The sequence below is a fragment of the Idiotropiscis lumnitzeri genome, chromosome 5, assembly GCF_059441095.1.
Source record: "Idiotropiscis lumnitzeri isolate Australia: NSW breed Sydney's pygmy pipehorse chromosome 5, RoL_Ilum_1.0, whole genome shotgun sequence".
NCBI lineage: Eukaryota > Metazoa > Chordata > Actinopteri > Syngnathiformes > Syngnathidae > Idiotropiscis > Idiotropiscis lumnitzeri.
In genome coordinates, this window is record NC_142395.1 from 6,960,244 (window position 1) to 6,976,724 (window position 16,481).

General features: G+C 41.2%; 1 protein-coding gene across 1 annotated transcript in view; it reads right to left on the reverse strand.

Moving 5' to 3' along the window:
- The window catches only part of drd4b (dopamine receptor D4b), an 18,956-nt gene extending 2,884 nt beyond the window's left edge, over positions 1-16,072 (reverse strand). Inside the window, exons 1-3 of the mRNA XM_088295274.1 lie at positions 15,547-16,072; positions 14,707-14,819; positions 10,272-10,867 (exon numbers count right to left, since the gene is read on the reverse strand). Coding sequence (XP_088151400.1) covers positions 10,272-10,867; positions 14,707-14,819; positions 15,547-15,987 — 1,150 coding nt within the window. The 5' untranslated portion in view covers positions 15,988-16,072. The remainder of the gene's footprint in view (positions 1-10,271; positions 10,868-14,706; positions 14,820-15,546) is intronic.
- Positions 16,073-16,481: the final 409 nt, after the last annotated feature.

The window sequence follows — 16,481 nt, forward strand, 5'->3', positions numbered from 1 at the left end:
TGACAAAGGGATTTCTGATTCTGATTAGGCATTTGCTTTCACATTATTTTTACATACACGCAATTTCATAAAAAAAATCTTTGATATTCGAGACGCAGTTGATAAATTAAGAGAACATTTGTTTGAATGCCCAAGTAAAAGTGTTGTGAATGACAATGGACTCATTGTAATGAAATATTTTTATTCCAAAAAATTAGTTTCTCCAGCGTTTTGTTATTCAGTCTATTTCTTTTTTTGAGGCAATTTCCCCCGCCTTTGAGAAGATCCTCTCACAAGGCACTGAAGAGGCCGGTGTGCACAACGCCTGTGTGGCTAATATAAATAGGTGAGGGAACGTTGCCTCCATGGACTTCCAGTATAAGAGCGGGTCTTCCGTACGTGCAACGTGTCCTGCTGACATATAGCGCTGCACCTCTGAGTGCGCATCAACAGTGACGTCTTCCATCTTGCGGATATTTAACGCAAAGTAACGCGCCAATAACTCGATGCTTGTTTTGAGCGTCCATCCTGTTGACAGATACGCTTCCTTATGAACACAGTTTGGCGCGCGACCGCTGTGTCGACACGATTCTGGTAGTGGTCACGTGACTTTTTCAAAGCAGTACGCGCACCGACACGGGGTTTGCCCTGGAAGCTCGGCGCGCGCATCGACGCCTCGGTGTCGTTGGACCATCACTAGTTTTCTAGTTTTTCCTTGCTCGGCAAGTGCTTTAAGTTTAATCTCGTTTTTGTTTCCTGGTGTGACTCGCTCCGCCAGCGCTTTTCGTTCTCGCCGCTCGCGGCGCTTGTAATATTAATTATATCTCTAAATTTATATTGTCCCCTAGTCCATAGCTTAGGATGCTCATGGAATGATTGTTCTCTGTCGGTCATAATAAACATCTGGTCTGAAACTCTTATCGTGGTTAGCGTTTGTGGAGTTCACCCTTCGCTTCCGGCCTCGGCCGGACAGCGCACCCAACAGTGACGAAAAGGGAGCAAATTGCAGAGCATTCCTTTTAATTTTACAGAAAGAGTTGGAGCTCCAGTGAGTGGCCTCTCATTTAGTCTGGAACTAAAAAAATATCAAGTACATTTTCATCTGCCTATTTCTGAAACCATCATGTCTGTGAACAAGCCATTCTTCACAACGATGGAGTTAATTTACATAACCACCCCCGACGGTGAGTTTCCCCGCCCATGCCATGCCCAAGTCTAGTGTATTTTTTTAAACCAGATTTGCAGATGCGCTGGGCGGCATGTCATAAAAAACACCTTCGGTCCCCGGAATGTCTAGACTTGCCCCGGCAATGAAATGAAGCTATAGCCATTTTTAGGCCAAGTGCGCGGCCGCCAGTCTCCCAAAATAGGGCCCAAACTGTTCATTTGGGTGGAGTTTTGGTTCTATTGATATTTTCTTAGAATTTGCACAGGTAGAAATGGGCGTGAGTGAGTGTGAGTAGCCGACTCAATTGTATCAGCTCCCCTCATCTCCAATAAAATCAGGGTGGTCAGAGCCTCAAGTAGGCTTTGAAATTGTGGAAGCAGAAATAGACTCTCTGGGGTCCCTGCATGACATTGGAGCATGCAAAGTGCATTTATACAAGTAAACTGCACGCTCTTCCCTTGCCGGCCGCACATGTGACGTGAGCAAATGGAGACCGCCTTGATCAGAGTGAGGCGGAGCGCGTCGATCAAATTCACAAACACCCAAAACTATAATGCCCCGGCACAAAAATGAGGATGGCCCGTTTTTATACAGAGTGCCGTTTATTTCCTGTCACCAAATTGTCAGGTGTGTAGTGGGAGGGGCAGTTCCATGTGCCGGAATACCCAATGAGAATCCCAAACATGGTTGAATGCAATTGCCCTGGCACAAAAATGAAGTTACGTCTGTTTGTACGGCGAGATCATGGCTGCCTGTCTATCAAAATAAGGCCCCGTGTGTGTACTGTTACTATAAGAGTTTTTTTTTTAAACATGCCCTTACTCTTAGGTCTCTGCAATCACTGGCCAGGCTATTTGATCCATTCGAACATTGTTCAACAGTGAGAGCCAATAAAAAGAACTATATTAAATATTGTTTCATTTTTTCATATTTTTATTTGATGCTAATTATAACCATCAAGAGGAACTTCAACTCACAAGGAGGGATTCAGAGTGTAAGAGATGCACAACGAGGTCTGCACCACTTGAGCAGGGGACGGTGCAGTTCTCAAGGGAAGCTCAACATAAACCAACAAGCAGACTACCTTTTGGTCCACAGTGGGTCTTTAACTTGTGTCCTCCCACACCAAAGGCAAAGTCCTTACAGACTGAGCTGCCATTAATTCATCATGCCGTTTGGAGTATTGTGAGAGTATGTAAATAGTTTGTGTATTTTTAATCATGTTTTTTATACACTATTTGTATCAATGATAATTACACACACACTCACAGACACGCACATCATTGCTTCAGCACACATGCGCACACCCACACGCTTGTTTGGGTTTCACTTTCCATAGGTTTCGTTTTTCTTTGAATAAAGTCCAGAGGGATGGGCGAAGAAGTCAGTGAGAGTGCGGGAGATTGAACTGGCATGACGCCTACTTCACCTCCTGGCTTCTCCTCCCATCGCGATGGAGAAAAGACAAAACCTTCCCTGGTGATTCCTCTGGTTCTCAGTATTTAATTCAGTCTAATGAAGGCGTCAGGACCTTTTAAACCTGACAAGTATGGTCCGAGACCCTAGTGAGGATAAGCAGTTTGGAATATAGCTGGACGGTTGGAGTATGTAGTGCCAAAGATTTTCATCCATCCATAAATGATCCAACTTGCAGTTCATGATGCTGGGAGGTAATGTTTCTTTTACAGTGTCAATCTGGGAGAACTGACATTCATCATAAGCTTATGTTTTATTTTACTCGGTTTTATTTATGTAGCATATTTCATTCGCAAGGCAAATCAATGCGCTTCACACAACAAATGCATAACACCCGAGAGCATTCACAAAAAACAGCGAAAGATATTCAAAGGAAAAGCAGAGAACAAAAGTAGCTTGCTAAGAATTCTTAAAATGTATAATGTAAACAATAAAACCTATTTACAAACCAAAAACTTTGATTTTGGTTGATTTTAAGTGGTTATTATAGCTTAATCAAAGTATGGGAAAAGGGCATATTCTTTTAACCTGGATTTAAAAGCATGTACAATTGGGACTGATTTCACTTCTGATGGCAGCTTATTCCACTTGCGTGCGGCATAACAGCTAAATGCTACTTCACCATGTTTGTTATGAAACCAGTGCTTCACTATCTGACCCAAATCCGCAAATCTCAGACCCCCACTGGCATTATATGATATCAGCATTTCTTTTACAGTATCCATGTCAGCGTTCGCCTTGCGGCGATGAGGAGGTGGACCCAAGACGCGAGGAAGCAGGGGTAGGTGAAACTTAAAGGGGATTTATTCCGGAGCTCAGCAGGGACAAACAACGGGGCGTGGACAAAGAAACAACAAAAGGCAACTAAACAAGACTGAACGGGCACAAGGATAAGGAAACTAGAGAGCATCAACAGGGCAGGTAATAAACGTGGTCGTGGCAGTACATGAAATGCGGCAACAAGCGAGACACAGAGGAGAAATGCGGCAGCATGATCAATGACCCGACAATGTGGTGTCGGTCTGGGGGGGTTTAAATAAACAGTGATCAAGGGAGCAGATGAGAAACAGGTGCGTGATGATGAACTGGGAACAGGTGCGTGGCTGGTGAGAACGAAAAGGCTGAGAGGGAAACGCCCCTCTCAGCTGACAAAACAAAAACAAGGTGCACATGGAAGGGAGGTGACGAAAACAATAACAAAAGCACATGGCAGGAAGGAGGGAAGAAAATAACAACAAAAACACTGACGTGGCAGACACGGGTCATGACAATCCATCCATTTTCAAGGCAAACCAAAGCAGTTTTTTGTATATAGCACATTTCATACACAAGGTGCTTCACATAAACGAAGATATACCACCCACATGCCGAGGTGTCAAATTCCAATCCTGGGTGGTCGCCTTCCTGCATGCTTTCAATCTCTCCTGGGTGCAACACACCTGATTCAAATGATCAGCAAGATCTTAAGAAGCATGATCAGTATCTTGCTCATTTAAATCAGGTGTGTTGCAGCCGGGTGAGATGGTACACATGCGGGAAAGCAACCTTCCAGGATTGGAGTTTGACACCTGTGACCTACATCTAAATGAGCAGGTAGATGTGACAGCAGTGTGAAGCGAACACCAGCGTTAACCACTTTCACTTTTTAAAAGTAAAGTAATTAAATAAAAGTAGTTTTTAAAGCACCTAAAAGAAAAAAATGTTTAGAGGACCTGAATCAAAGGTATGGGGAAAAATGGGATATTTTTTAACTGGATTTGCAAGCATTTTAACTCAGGGCTGACTTCAGTTCAGGTGGAAGCTTATTAAATTGGTGTGCAGCATAACAGCTGAATGCAGCTTTACCATGTTTACTTTGAACTCTGGTCCCAAGTCAGCAGATCTCATTATCCTACTGGGTTTATATTCAATCAGCATTTCTCTGATGTATTTTGGAGGTAAACAATTCAGTGATTCATAGAGTAATAGTTTTAGCAAATGTTTTTCAGATGGTAAAAATGGTGTTTTAGTGATTCATTTTGTATTTATACTGAAAGTCAGGTCTGATCCTTGTTCTTAATTTAGCTTGGCCAATAAATATTCCTAAATCCCGAACAACCGTGATAGCTAGAAATGGGTGGATTTTGCTGCTTAATTCACATTCCACAATGCAAAATTCATCAATATTGTGTTTAGATGATTGGGGCCGCATAGAACAATTATCAGAAATATTTTTGTATTTGACTGCCAGTATCAAAGGATTCATTCTGTTTTGTCTTTTTTGTAGATGTTCTACTTTTATCACAATCCAAAGAACAATATTTTATTACAAGTTGGAAGTGCGTATGCCTGAGGGATCAATGTTTGAAACACTTGAGCTCCACTGATAAAGCGTTATTAAATAATTTGTTCAGTGCAATGGCAGATTATTAAATAGATGCTGTTGGAAGTCCCCCTCAATGGAATGTCTTACTGGTTTAATCAGTTCATCTCCTATCTTCTTTGGTATTTCGTTGATTCACTTTTGATGGAATTGAAGACTTTGGTCTTGTGTGACGATGATAATCTTATCATCTGAGATTCAGTGAGTACGATCACAGTGCCTTGAAAACGTATACATACCCCTTGAACTTTTTCTAAATTTTTCCATCTTACAACGACAATTTATTTATTTATTTTTTTTAATTGAGACTTCTTGTGGTCAACCACCGCAAGTAGTACACAGTTGTGAATTGAAATGGAAATAATACAAAGCTTTCAAAATTTTAAGCAAAAAAAAAAAAAAAAGGAAAATCTGAATAATGTATAAATTTATATTCAGCCCCTCTGCATCAATATTTTGTCAAGCCACCTTTCCCTTGTCTTGTCTAGGTATTAAAACTTTTGCTCATTTGTCTTTGGAAAAAAGATCAAGCTCAACCAGATTGGATGGTGAGCGTCTACCGAACAGCAATTTTCAAGTCTTGCCACAGATGCTCAATGGGATTTAGGTATAGACCATTTTTGTTGAAATCACTTCATCATTTTACCCACAAAGCTTAGTTTCTGATCGCCATGTTTGAGAGCATGTGCACGGGAAATAAACGCTATCAGTCAACAGTCTCCTTAAGTTTACCCATCCATCCATTATCTGAACCGCTTTTTGTCCTCATGAGGGCCGCAGGCATGCTGGAGCCTATCCCAACTGACTTTGGGCAGTAGGCTGGGTACACCCTGAACAGGTTGCTAGATGATCTCCTTTTGTTTAGTTTAAAAAATGGTCACTGCTAGACTGTAAAAAATGGGGAATGATATTTATTTGAAAGAACTTTTTTACTCAAAAAGTATACTTTACAGGGGGCACATATCACTTATCCTACACAATATAACGTAATGTGGTTGGTGCTCCCTGACACCTGAGCCATTCTGCTACTACTCTGTTTGTGTATTATTGTTGATGTCTTTAAAACGAGACCAAGTTTAGAGGTACAAGATTCTACCTGAGACCAGCAAAATACTTATACACCGTATGAGCGGCATGGCTCAGGTGTTGAGTGGCCGTCTCTCAACCTGGAAGTTGAGAGATCTATCCTCAACCGCACTGAGTTGCAGTGGTGGGCCAAGCATTTCACACGTAGACCTTCAATGAAGTCCTACATAGACCGATTTGAATTAATCCCCCTCATAATACCATCATTTATGACACCATGGCTGGAGAAATAATATACAGACACACACTTACGCACCACCACTGAGTTGCCTTGTGTATGAAATGTGCTATGTTGGAGCAACGTAAAACTAAAAATTGCCTAACCTTGAGATTATCTTGTGAAAATGTATTCAAAACCAACAAAAATTGTTCTATGATATTCAATCAGTGCATAACAGTTGTATTCCTGCATTATTAACAGATTTTGACTTTGATTTGGGCGATTTTGTTGTTGGATCAATCAACCGCTTGCCCTCAAACATAGACCTTTACACACGGTACACGAATGTGACGTCAGAGCAGATGGGTCTATTGACTGTCTTTGAACAGTAGGCTGGTTACACCCTGAAATGGTTGTCAGCCAATCGCAGGGCACGCATAGAAAATCAACCATTCACACTCACTGTCACAACTAGGGACAATTAAGTGTGTTCAATTAACCTACCAACCATGTTTTTGGAACGTGGGAGGAAATTTTCTTTAGCGATTGTCCTTACTAGCGCCATGGTAATGATAACCAACTGTAAGCCAGCCGACTTTGGGTGAGAGGCAGGGAGTACGCTGGACTGGTTGCCAGATAATTACAGGGCACACACAGACAAATAACCATTCATACTCACATGATTCCAGATTCAGTAATTCTAAATCTAATTAGGGGGAATTTAGCCTCCTCTGATAAACTCTGGGCAATTTCAGACCAACATAGACTGAACTACTTGTGACCTATTCTGGTTGAAGTCTATTCTGGGAGAAATATTTTAATCTTATTGTAAATAATCTCATTCGCATTGTTAATGTGTCAGAGAAAATAGTGACAAGCAAATAGATCATTTTGACTTTTGGTTTGAGTTCGGTACCAGCAAGGTTTTCTCACCTGCAGTCATCAGAACACTGACCTTCATTTGGAACCTAAATTTTAAAGTTCCTTTCAAGAAATTGTGGTGTCTTGTCATACATGTTTAATTCAGTTTGCAAAAAGATTTGTGACCTAAATCACTTGCATGTCTGGGAGACATAGTCTCTGCAACGTGTCCTGAATCGTGCTCTGGGCCTCTTCCCAGTGGGACATGCCTGGAAAAACCTCACCCGGGAGGCGTCCAGGAGGCATCCTAATCAGTTGCCCAAGCCACCTTTTCTGGCTCCTCTCAATTTGGAGAAGCAGCTGTTTGACTCTGAGTCCGTCTTGGATGACCGAGTTTCTAACACTATAGAGGCCAGGCAACCTGCGGATTTCGGACGCTTGCATCCCGGATTAAATTCTTTCGGTCATGATCCACAGCTCGTGACCATATAGGTAAGGGTAGGAACGTAGATCACCTTTCAGCTATGATCCTTCTTCACCACAACAGACCGATACAAGGTTGGCATCACAGCAGACGCTGCACCAATCCACCTGTTGATCTCACTTTCCATCCTCACTTGTCAACAAGACCCCAAGATACTTAAACTCCTTCACTTCCGGTAGAATCTCATCCCCGACCCGGAGAAAGCCCCCCCACCTTTTTGCTACTAAAGACCATAGTCTCAGATTTGGAGGTGCTGAGTTTCATCCCAACTGCTTCATATTTGGCTGCTTCCCCGGTCTACCAATCCAGAGGCACAGAGCTTTTTAACCACTTTGGTTAATTCAACCCCAGAGAAAGGCGACTCCACCGCGGAGTATTCAGGCTCTGCTCCCTCAATGGAAGGCTTGTTGGGGGAATTGAGGAGGTCCTTGAAGTATTCCCCCCACCGACTCACAATGTCCCAAGTAGAGGTCAGCAACACACCATCTCCGCTATATGCAGTGTTAATTGTGAGCTGCTTCCCTCTCCTGAGACGCCGGATGGTGGACCAGAATATCCCAGAAGCCGTCTGGAAATCATTTCTATGGCCTCACCAAACTGCTCCCACGCCCGAGTTTTTGCCTCATTGATTACAAAAGCTGCTTTCCATTTGGCACCTCAGTATCTGTCAGCTGCTGCCAGAGTCCCACTGACAAAATCTGACTTTTTCTTCAGTTTGACAGCTTCCCTTACCCCCAGTGTCCACCAGAGAGTTTGGGGATTGCCGCCACGACAGGCACCGACCACCTTACAGCCAAAGCTCAGATCGACTGCCTCAACAATGCAGGCATGGAACATGATCCACTCTGACTCAATGTGCCCTGACTTCCCCGGGTCATAGTCAAAATTCTGCTGGTGGTGGCGATCTCTGTCAAAGATACTGTAATTCCTCTTGTTGTCATGGAGCTGCCTGTTGATGTATGCCAGTGGTTGCCAGACCCTGCCCACTTACTGCACACACACCACACCCTCTGCATAGTCTGATGCGTCTGTTGTGAGGGCAACTGGGGTGGTGGGAGGCAGGTGAGAAAGCAGAGCATCGGAGCCCAACGCAGCCTTGGTTGAGTCAAAAGCTTTGTCCATTTCCATGGACCAGTTCACTTCATCCTGGGGCTGTTTTCTTGCAGGGCATCATGATGTGAGCTGTGTGGGGAATTAACTCATGCCCAAGAACCACCCTCGGGGCAAGGGGGATTGCTCCCTGTGGCGTGACATGGGTTCTGAGGAAGATAAATTATGACATGCTGAACTGGCACTTGGCCTGGTTTGACAATGAGGCAATGCTTGCTTGAATCGCTCCAACAGGAGCCTATGGTGCGTCACATTTTTTTTGCTAATTTTGATCATTCAATATAAATTCATAGCTCCCTACTGAACAACTGAGTAAGCCAATCGAGAGTTCCTTTTATGGAAATGGTAAGGTAAGGGTAAAGGCTAACACCAAAGACAATGGATTGGTTATCGTGCATTTTTCAAAATGCTTGGTCAATTTTGTAACTCAACTGTTGGGTCAACACTGTAGGGTCAGAGGTTGTAAGACAGCACAGAGGCGCTAATCATGGCAGCACAACAGGCACTAAACACAAGATAAATAGGGGACAGGGTCCCACCACACCAGATAGGATCCCAGATGTCGGCTGTGCAAAGATGCAGCATATTGTATCACAGCAGGGTGTAAGATGCTGGCTGGCAAGTCATACATGGACAAACATACTCAGTGCCAAATATGGATTAGAGGTTCCAGATTCTCAATGGTAAACAACTCCAAGGGTAGTTGAAAACAACCAGGCCAATATCCTGTGAAACTTCCACATCCAGACTGACAAACTAATGATAGTCAACGAGCCTGACATAATGGTCATGGATAAACATTAGAAGACAGCAATCATGATTGATGTAGCTATACTGAATGATAGCAACATCTGGAAAAAGGAACATGAAAAGCTGGATAAATAAAAATCTTATCTATCTATCTATCTATCTATCTATCTCTGCTATACAAAGCAGGAAATTATCGGTTGAAATTTGTCATAACGTGCATCACTACTTCAGTCTTTGAGTTCCCAGGCAATGTATCTAAGGGCTCTTACGTTGACAACCCTGCAGAGGTCAAAGTAAAGATTCTGCTTCCTCTCGTTATTCAGTTTCCTTTTGAAAGTCACGTATTTCTGAACCTGATGTGTTATCATATTACATGTAGTATAATAAATTTTTTGTCGGACGGCATGGTATAGAGTGTTATTTTTCCAACCCAGAGGTTGTGGGATCTATCCCTGGCCATTGTGACTATGTCAACGTGTCCTTGAACAAGATACTGAATCCCCAGTTGTTCCTGATGGTGTGTCATCAACAGGTAGATGCAAAGTCAGTGTGAACCGCTTTAAGTACCTTAATAGGTGGAAAAGCGTTGTACAAGTCAAAGACCATTATATTAAATGTAGTTTTATATATTATTATTATTATTCTCATTATTAATTATAATGAAAACCGGATGTGCTACAGAATAAATGAGGGCATATTCCGAATCAGCAAAATAAATCTAGAAAAGTTAATTTGCATCTCTGATTAAAAAATGAATCTTTTGTTGACCAGTGTCATTAGGCTGTAGGCTTTAACCACATGATGTAAAAAAAAATGTGAAAAAAGAGAAACTCACCGACTACAACAGGCAACACCCTCATGGCTTTCCTTTCCCTGCTGTTGATTTTGGCTCCTTTCTTGCTGTGTTGTTCTTGGCTGTAGGTCACAGTGGGTACAGAGTTCGCTCCGTACTGACGGGGTTTAGGAATCTCTTGCATTATGTAGTCATCCATATCGTCAAGACGTGACTGAGCAAAGTCTCTTTCAATCATCCTAGGTAGAGGCATCTGCAAAGGCCCGGGGATGGCCCCCGCCAGCGGGGGCAGGGCGGTGGCGATGACCGCATGCTGCAGCTTTCTGCAGGCTTCAATGCTGCTGCGCAGTTTGGCCTTACGTGCGACCTCCCAGCGCCGCAGGCCGCGAAAGACACCAAAGTATAGCAGGACCATGATCGGGCATGGAATAAAGAAGGAGCAGATGGAGGAATAAATGATATAGTTATTGTCCTCGAGTTTACAGTTGCTGGGGTCACGGTCCGCTACATTGTTGATTCCAAAGATAACAGGTGAGGCCACAGCTAGGGCGAGTAACCAAGTGCCCAAAAGCAGGATGAGTTGACGATGGTCCACATGCTTGCGGTTATAATTTAGAGGAATGGCAACTGCAATGAACCTGCAAAACAAAAGAAGAAATTGTAACTGTTAATATTCTGCAGTCCAGGGCATAAAGTCAGCTGGGATAGCTCAACCGCAACTTTAATGAGTATTAATATGTATGTGGGATAGAAAACGGATGGAGGGATGCTTAATCTCATCTATTTGAGGAGCATATGTTTCTATTGGCAACTGTTATTTTTGCTCCCTCATTCTGCCGGACTTAAAATACATTCGGCAAACAAGTCTAGAAGTGTTCATGCTATGCGCCCTTTGATATACATACATAAAATAGACAAATATCAGCAGTAGGCTCCTTTCCTCCTTTCTCAGATGAAAATAAATGCAGCACCATGGGCGACTGGTTAGCACAATGGCCTCACAGTGCAAAGGTCGTGGGTTCGATTCTGGCTTTGGCCTTCCTGTGTATCGTTTGCATGTTCTCTCCGTACCTGCGAGGGTTCCCTCCCACATTCCAAAAACATGCATGGTAGGTTGATTGGACACTCTAAATTGGTCCTAGGTATGAGCGTGAGCGTGGATGGTTGTTTGTCTTTCTGTGCCCTGTGATTGGCTGGCAACCAATTCAGGGTGTACCCGGCCTAACTACCCGAAGATAGCTGGGATAGGCTCCAGCCATTCAAGATTAAGTCATTGGTAACATAGTGGTTGACATTGCTTTAGCAGTTAGAACTAGAATCAAAGCAATTGATTAATTCTTGGCCCACATTCAAACCAAAACTAGCCTGTGGTTGACAATTGATGAATCCAGAGCTTGCCCTGTATTTTGAATTTCCCTTTACCGCACTACGACTGTACATCTATTCTCTGTAGTGCTTTTCCGACTGAGCTAGAACCTATCCGAGCTGTCTGACATTGGGCGAAGGATGGTCGCCAGCCAATTGCATCACGTACACGAGCTCCGCTGTTTTGCCATATTCTACCCAATTTCCTAACCTGGATTTGATGGCAGAGTCTTTCGCTTGTCCATGACTCGGAAAATAGACGGAAGTTTGACGATTTGTATCTGTTGGCGAAGTGAACATATCGTACAGGCTTTTCACATCATCATAACTCTATTTTAACAATGGTCATCTTGTTTCAGGCTTTTATCTTAGTTTAGCTATATGGAAATATTATCTGTGAACAATAAAAGGTCAATAATAATGACATATAGAGAGAGCACACATAAGAAACTTCAAAATCTGCAAAAGGCTTTGCCAAAGATTGATTCGTCTCTTGCTCCCAGCAACTTCAATGATTAACCAGATACTGTGTTAAATATTTAAAAGAAAATGACTAATGTCCAGAGAATATACGCATCATTGTTCTCCACTTTGAGAAGAAGAGATATATGGATGATGATGGCATTTTTTTCATTAATCTTTGAAAAATGAATCAAGGAAATAAATGTCAAGTTTAACATGACCCCTACAAATCAAATTAAGCACATTTTGAAGAGCACAAGAGTGAGAATGTCGTAAGGTTTAAAAAGAGAGATATAGCTCCAAAGCACTTATGACTGAGATTTACCAGCTAAAATAACATATCTATGGACCCTATTTTCGTAGGCAGGAACCCATGTGCACGCCATAAATTTTTTTCGCTTGCCAGAATGATAATAATAATAATAATCAAAGTATCGGATTTATTTGGCACTTTTCTGGACACTGTACATGGTGTTGTCTGGTATAGCTGGTATTTATTTGCTCTGTTTTTACTGACAAGTCTTAGGGCTAAAAAAAAAATGCTTCTGTGATAGTCCATTACTCAGTGCACACACATGGTTGTGAAAATTTAGAATAGCTCTAAAAACCAATGATAACTTGGAGATAAACAATGGCTGGTTAACTCTAGCATTGTTTATTTGCTGTTGGATGGGTAAAGGAATGATTCAGTGACTTTTTTTCCTTTTGGTGTGGCTTGCAACAAGAAAGTTTATTGATATTTTATGGACATTATATCTCAAATGTATTTGTCCAAATAAAGAAAATAAAAATTCTTTCATGGTTCAACTTTTTTTTTTTTTTTGTGTGTTCAACTTAATACGTAAGGAACATAGCAATACTTTCTACATACTGTCCCATATTTACATGTTACTCCAAATATACACTGTGTGCATTATGGGCCAGGCTGGTGTTCATATTTGATTTTATTTTCATCCCACTTAAAACAGCGTAAAGTGGAAATATGTGGTGCCAGAACTCTACCACGTAACTAGAAAATAAAATGGATGTCAGATAGATCTTTACAGTCATATTGAAGTCACCCACTCCAGCCAACTGGTCATGACCTGTGTTTTTCCTGTTTAGATTATCTTTAATTTAGTGTATGTCTTGTTTTGTTATGTTCCATGTTCATGTCTTATCTTATCTTGCTCGCTAAGTTAGCGTTTTCACCTGTTCTAGTTCGCCCTTCCCCTTGTGTTAAGATGTTGGCTCCCACAGCCACTCATGTCTTGTTGTTCCTTGTTGTCTCATCAGTTTACTTGTAGTATTTACTTTCCTGTTTCATTCTGTCTTTTTCGGCTAATTTGCTTGTTGGTGCTGCTGGTGTTCCTGTCAGTTGTCACGTATACTTGTCATATTTTTTACTTCTTTTGGGGACCGGGATGACTTGTAATGTGTATACATTTGTATTTATATACCTCACTTGGTTGATGTGTTCTACCTTAACATCACCAAAAAGCTACTTGACTCATATCAAGTTCATGGTACCTAAATTACATAGGAATTGTTCTTTATGAAAGTTGGGACGCACGCTGTAATTTCACTTGATCGGCACCTACCGACAGGACTGGAATTTAACAGCATCAACCCAGCAAGCTTATTATAATCACCATCATAAAACCTCCAGTAAAATATAATGCATTGCCAACATATTGTTGCTTAAACTGTATCGCATAGCCAGGAAAGAGGCAGTTTACTCTTCTGTATTGTTGTATTACCTCAGGTTCATTCCATGCACATTACAACTGCTCCTTGACATTGCAAGGTTATTAACAGCACACAATGGACTACAGGGAATATATATATATATATATATATATATATATATATATATATATATATACATATATATATATATATATATATATTAGGGCTGTCAAAATTAAAGCATTAACTCAGGTGATTAATCCCAAAAATTTCAACTCAGTTAGATATTTTAACTCAATTTGATTTACTTAAAAAATAATTTGCATACTTTGCAAATATTGTGCCATATTAGCTGTCTTTAGCACGTCTAATAACAAAACACTGTGTTTAAATTAGCACTGAGCCTTGCAAACCAACTCTGCTGGAGTGTGGCGCTTGTGGGCAGTTTTGAGAAATGTTTAGAAAATAAATGTCTGTAAAGACGTCTCCATTTAGATCGTATTCAAGAATCGAAGAAAGCGATCAGAACAGTCTTTGAATTAAATATACTTCATATTTGGTGATTTTGCATCAATTCCAAGATATTATTCAAGTAAATATCTGTTATAAGCTTTGCTAAAAATAGTAGTTGAAAATTTTGATTAATCATGGAATTTTTTGTGATTAAATAGTTATATATATATATATATATATATATTTGTATGTGTGTATATATGTGTGTTCTGACTTAAAATACATTCCACAAACAAGTCTAAAAGTGTACATGCTATCCACCCTTTGATATAAATATATAAAATATTGACAAATATCAGCAGTCGGCTCCTTTCTCTGATGAAAATAGATTATAGGACACATTTTTTTTCTTGAAGGTAAACAATGTGTATTCAGCTCTTGTATTGGATCTCATTATACACTTAGTGTACCCCGTGAAGTGCCTGGTGAATGTATTTCAGTGTGACTGTTGAGAGGGGCACACGCTTACCTGTCCACACTGATGGCGCAGAGGTTGAAGATGGATGCAGTGCACAGCATCACATCCATGGTCATTAGGCCATCACATACAAACATATTCAATGACCAGACTCCACCCTGGAACTATAGACACATGCACGCACATATACACATGCACACACAAACACACACTCTCATTAACGGCTAAAACTCTGAATAGCCACCAAAAATCTTTAATCCTCTTTGCTCTTGCATCACTCCAGCCCACTTAAGGAAACATTGTTTCTGTAAAACACTCCCTTTCCATTTCCTTCTTACATTTTCCAAAATAATAAACTTTCCATTGTTTAAGATGTTAAATATATGCTGGCAGGCCACCAATTAAATTTTTAGATCACATTTTTAGTATAAAAAGTGTGACACAAAGTTTGTTTGATTGATATTAAAATAACCTGCAAAGGGCTGGTGTGGTGCACGACAAGATCACAGTTGGAGCCAATTAAAGAGGATGTCTCACCAGTGTTCTCTGAGTCACATACTTTAGCAGACAGGTGACTTTTAACACCTAATGAGAGCTGTGATTACATTTCCTTTAAAACTTTCAACACATATGAGTCATACTTTACTTATTGGTAGTCAAATAAACGTGCAAGCAGACTTTCATTCAATGCGGTTTCGTTAATTAGCAGCCTCAATTAATGCACATAACATTAATTGTCCAGTCAACAGCCTGTTCAGATACATCACAGTGTTATAATATATGAAAAAGCTGCGTTTAGTTGAGAATTCGTGCATTAGTGTGAAACTGTTGCTTGTGTGTATCTATGGATAATTTAAAGAGCTTGTAGGGTGGAGCCAAGTTGATTTTTACCTCTGCGTAAACAAAGAGTGGCAGAACCAGAACCGCCAGAAGCAGGTCAGCAAACGCTAAACTCACGATGAAATAGTTTGTCGTAGTTTTTAAAGCTTTTTCCGAGTAAACACTTAAGCACACGAGCACGTTGCCGAAAGTGACGACCATGATCAGTAAGATCCCGAACACAAGAGCTGGGACGCTGTGGACCACCGGAACCACCAGCTGCGTTATGTTGCCAAAATCCGAGCAGTTATCCAACATGATGGTGACCGCATACGAAGGACGAGTTTCTCCGATGTCGTTTTCATTTAGGAGTCGTATCCAGTTGTCATGAAGGAAATTCCTGCGGTGCTGGTGAAGTGATCCAGACTGGCACTGCCCGACTGCAGTCGGAGAGCGCTGCGCAAACAACGCGAAACTCACGCCGGAATAGAACCAGAACAAGCGTTTAGCCATTGGTTTGGACAAGATGCTGCGAATCCTGACAATACCGTTCGGTTTCTTCACTAGTGCCTCGTGATTTACGAGGATGTTATGTCTTGGGCGGCGAACACTTTTTTTGTGCTAAATAATGAAAGTAATTTAATTTGCTACGTTAGTCCAATCATTGTGTTGATCTTCACGTGGTTTGTAGAGGGGCGAAACACCATTTAAAAGGGATAACAAAGCACCAGTGTTTATGAGAGGATATATGGTAACCTTGTGAAAATAAAAAAATACAGGCACCTACATCTCTTTTTTTTTTCGGGGTGGAAAATAAATAATCCAAAGTGCAATGGAACATTACAATGATGGTAGTATAATTTCAGTTGCTATTTAGGCCAGTATTACAATTGATATAATTAATTATAATTTATTTTTCTTTTGAGTTAATCCGTGTGCCACTTTTTCCCTCCCATGTACTAGGTGTTACTTAATTGAGCGCACGACAGTCCTCACTGTTACTGTTG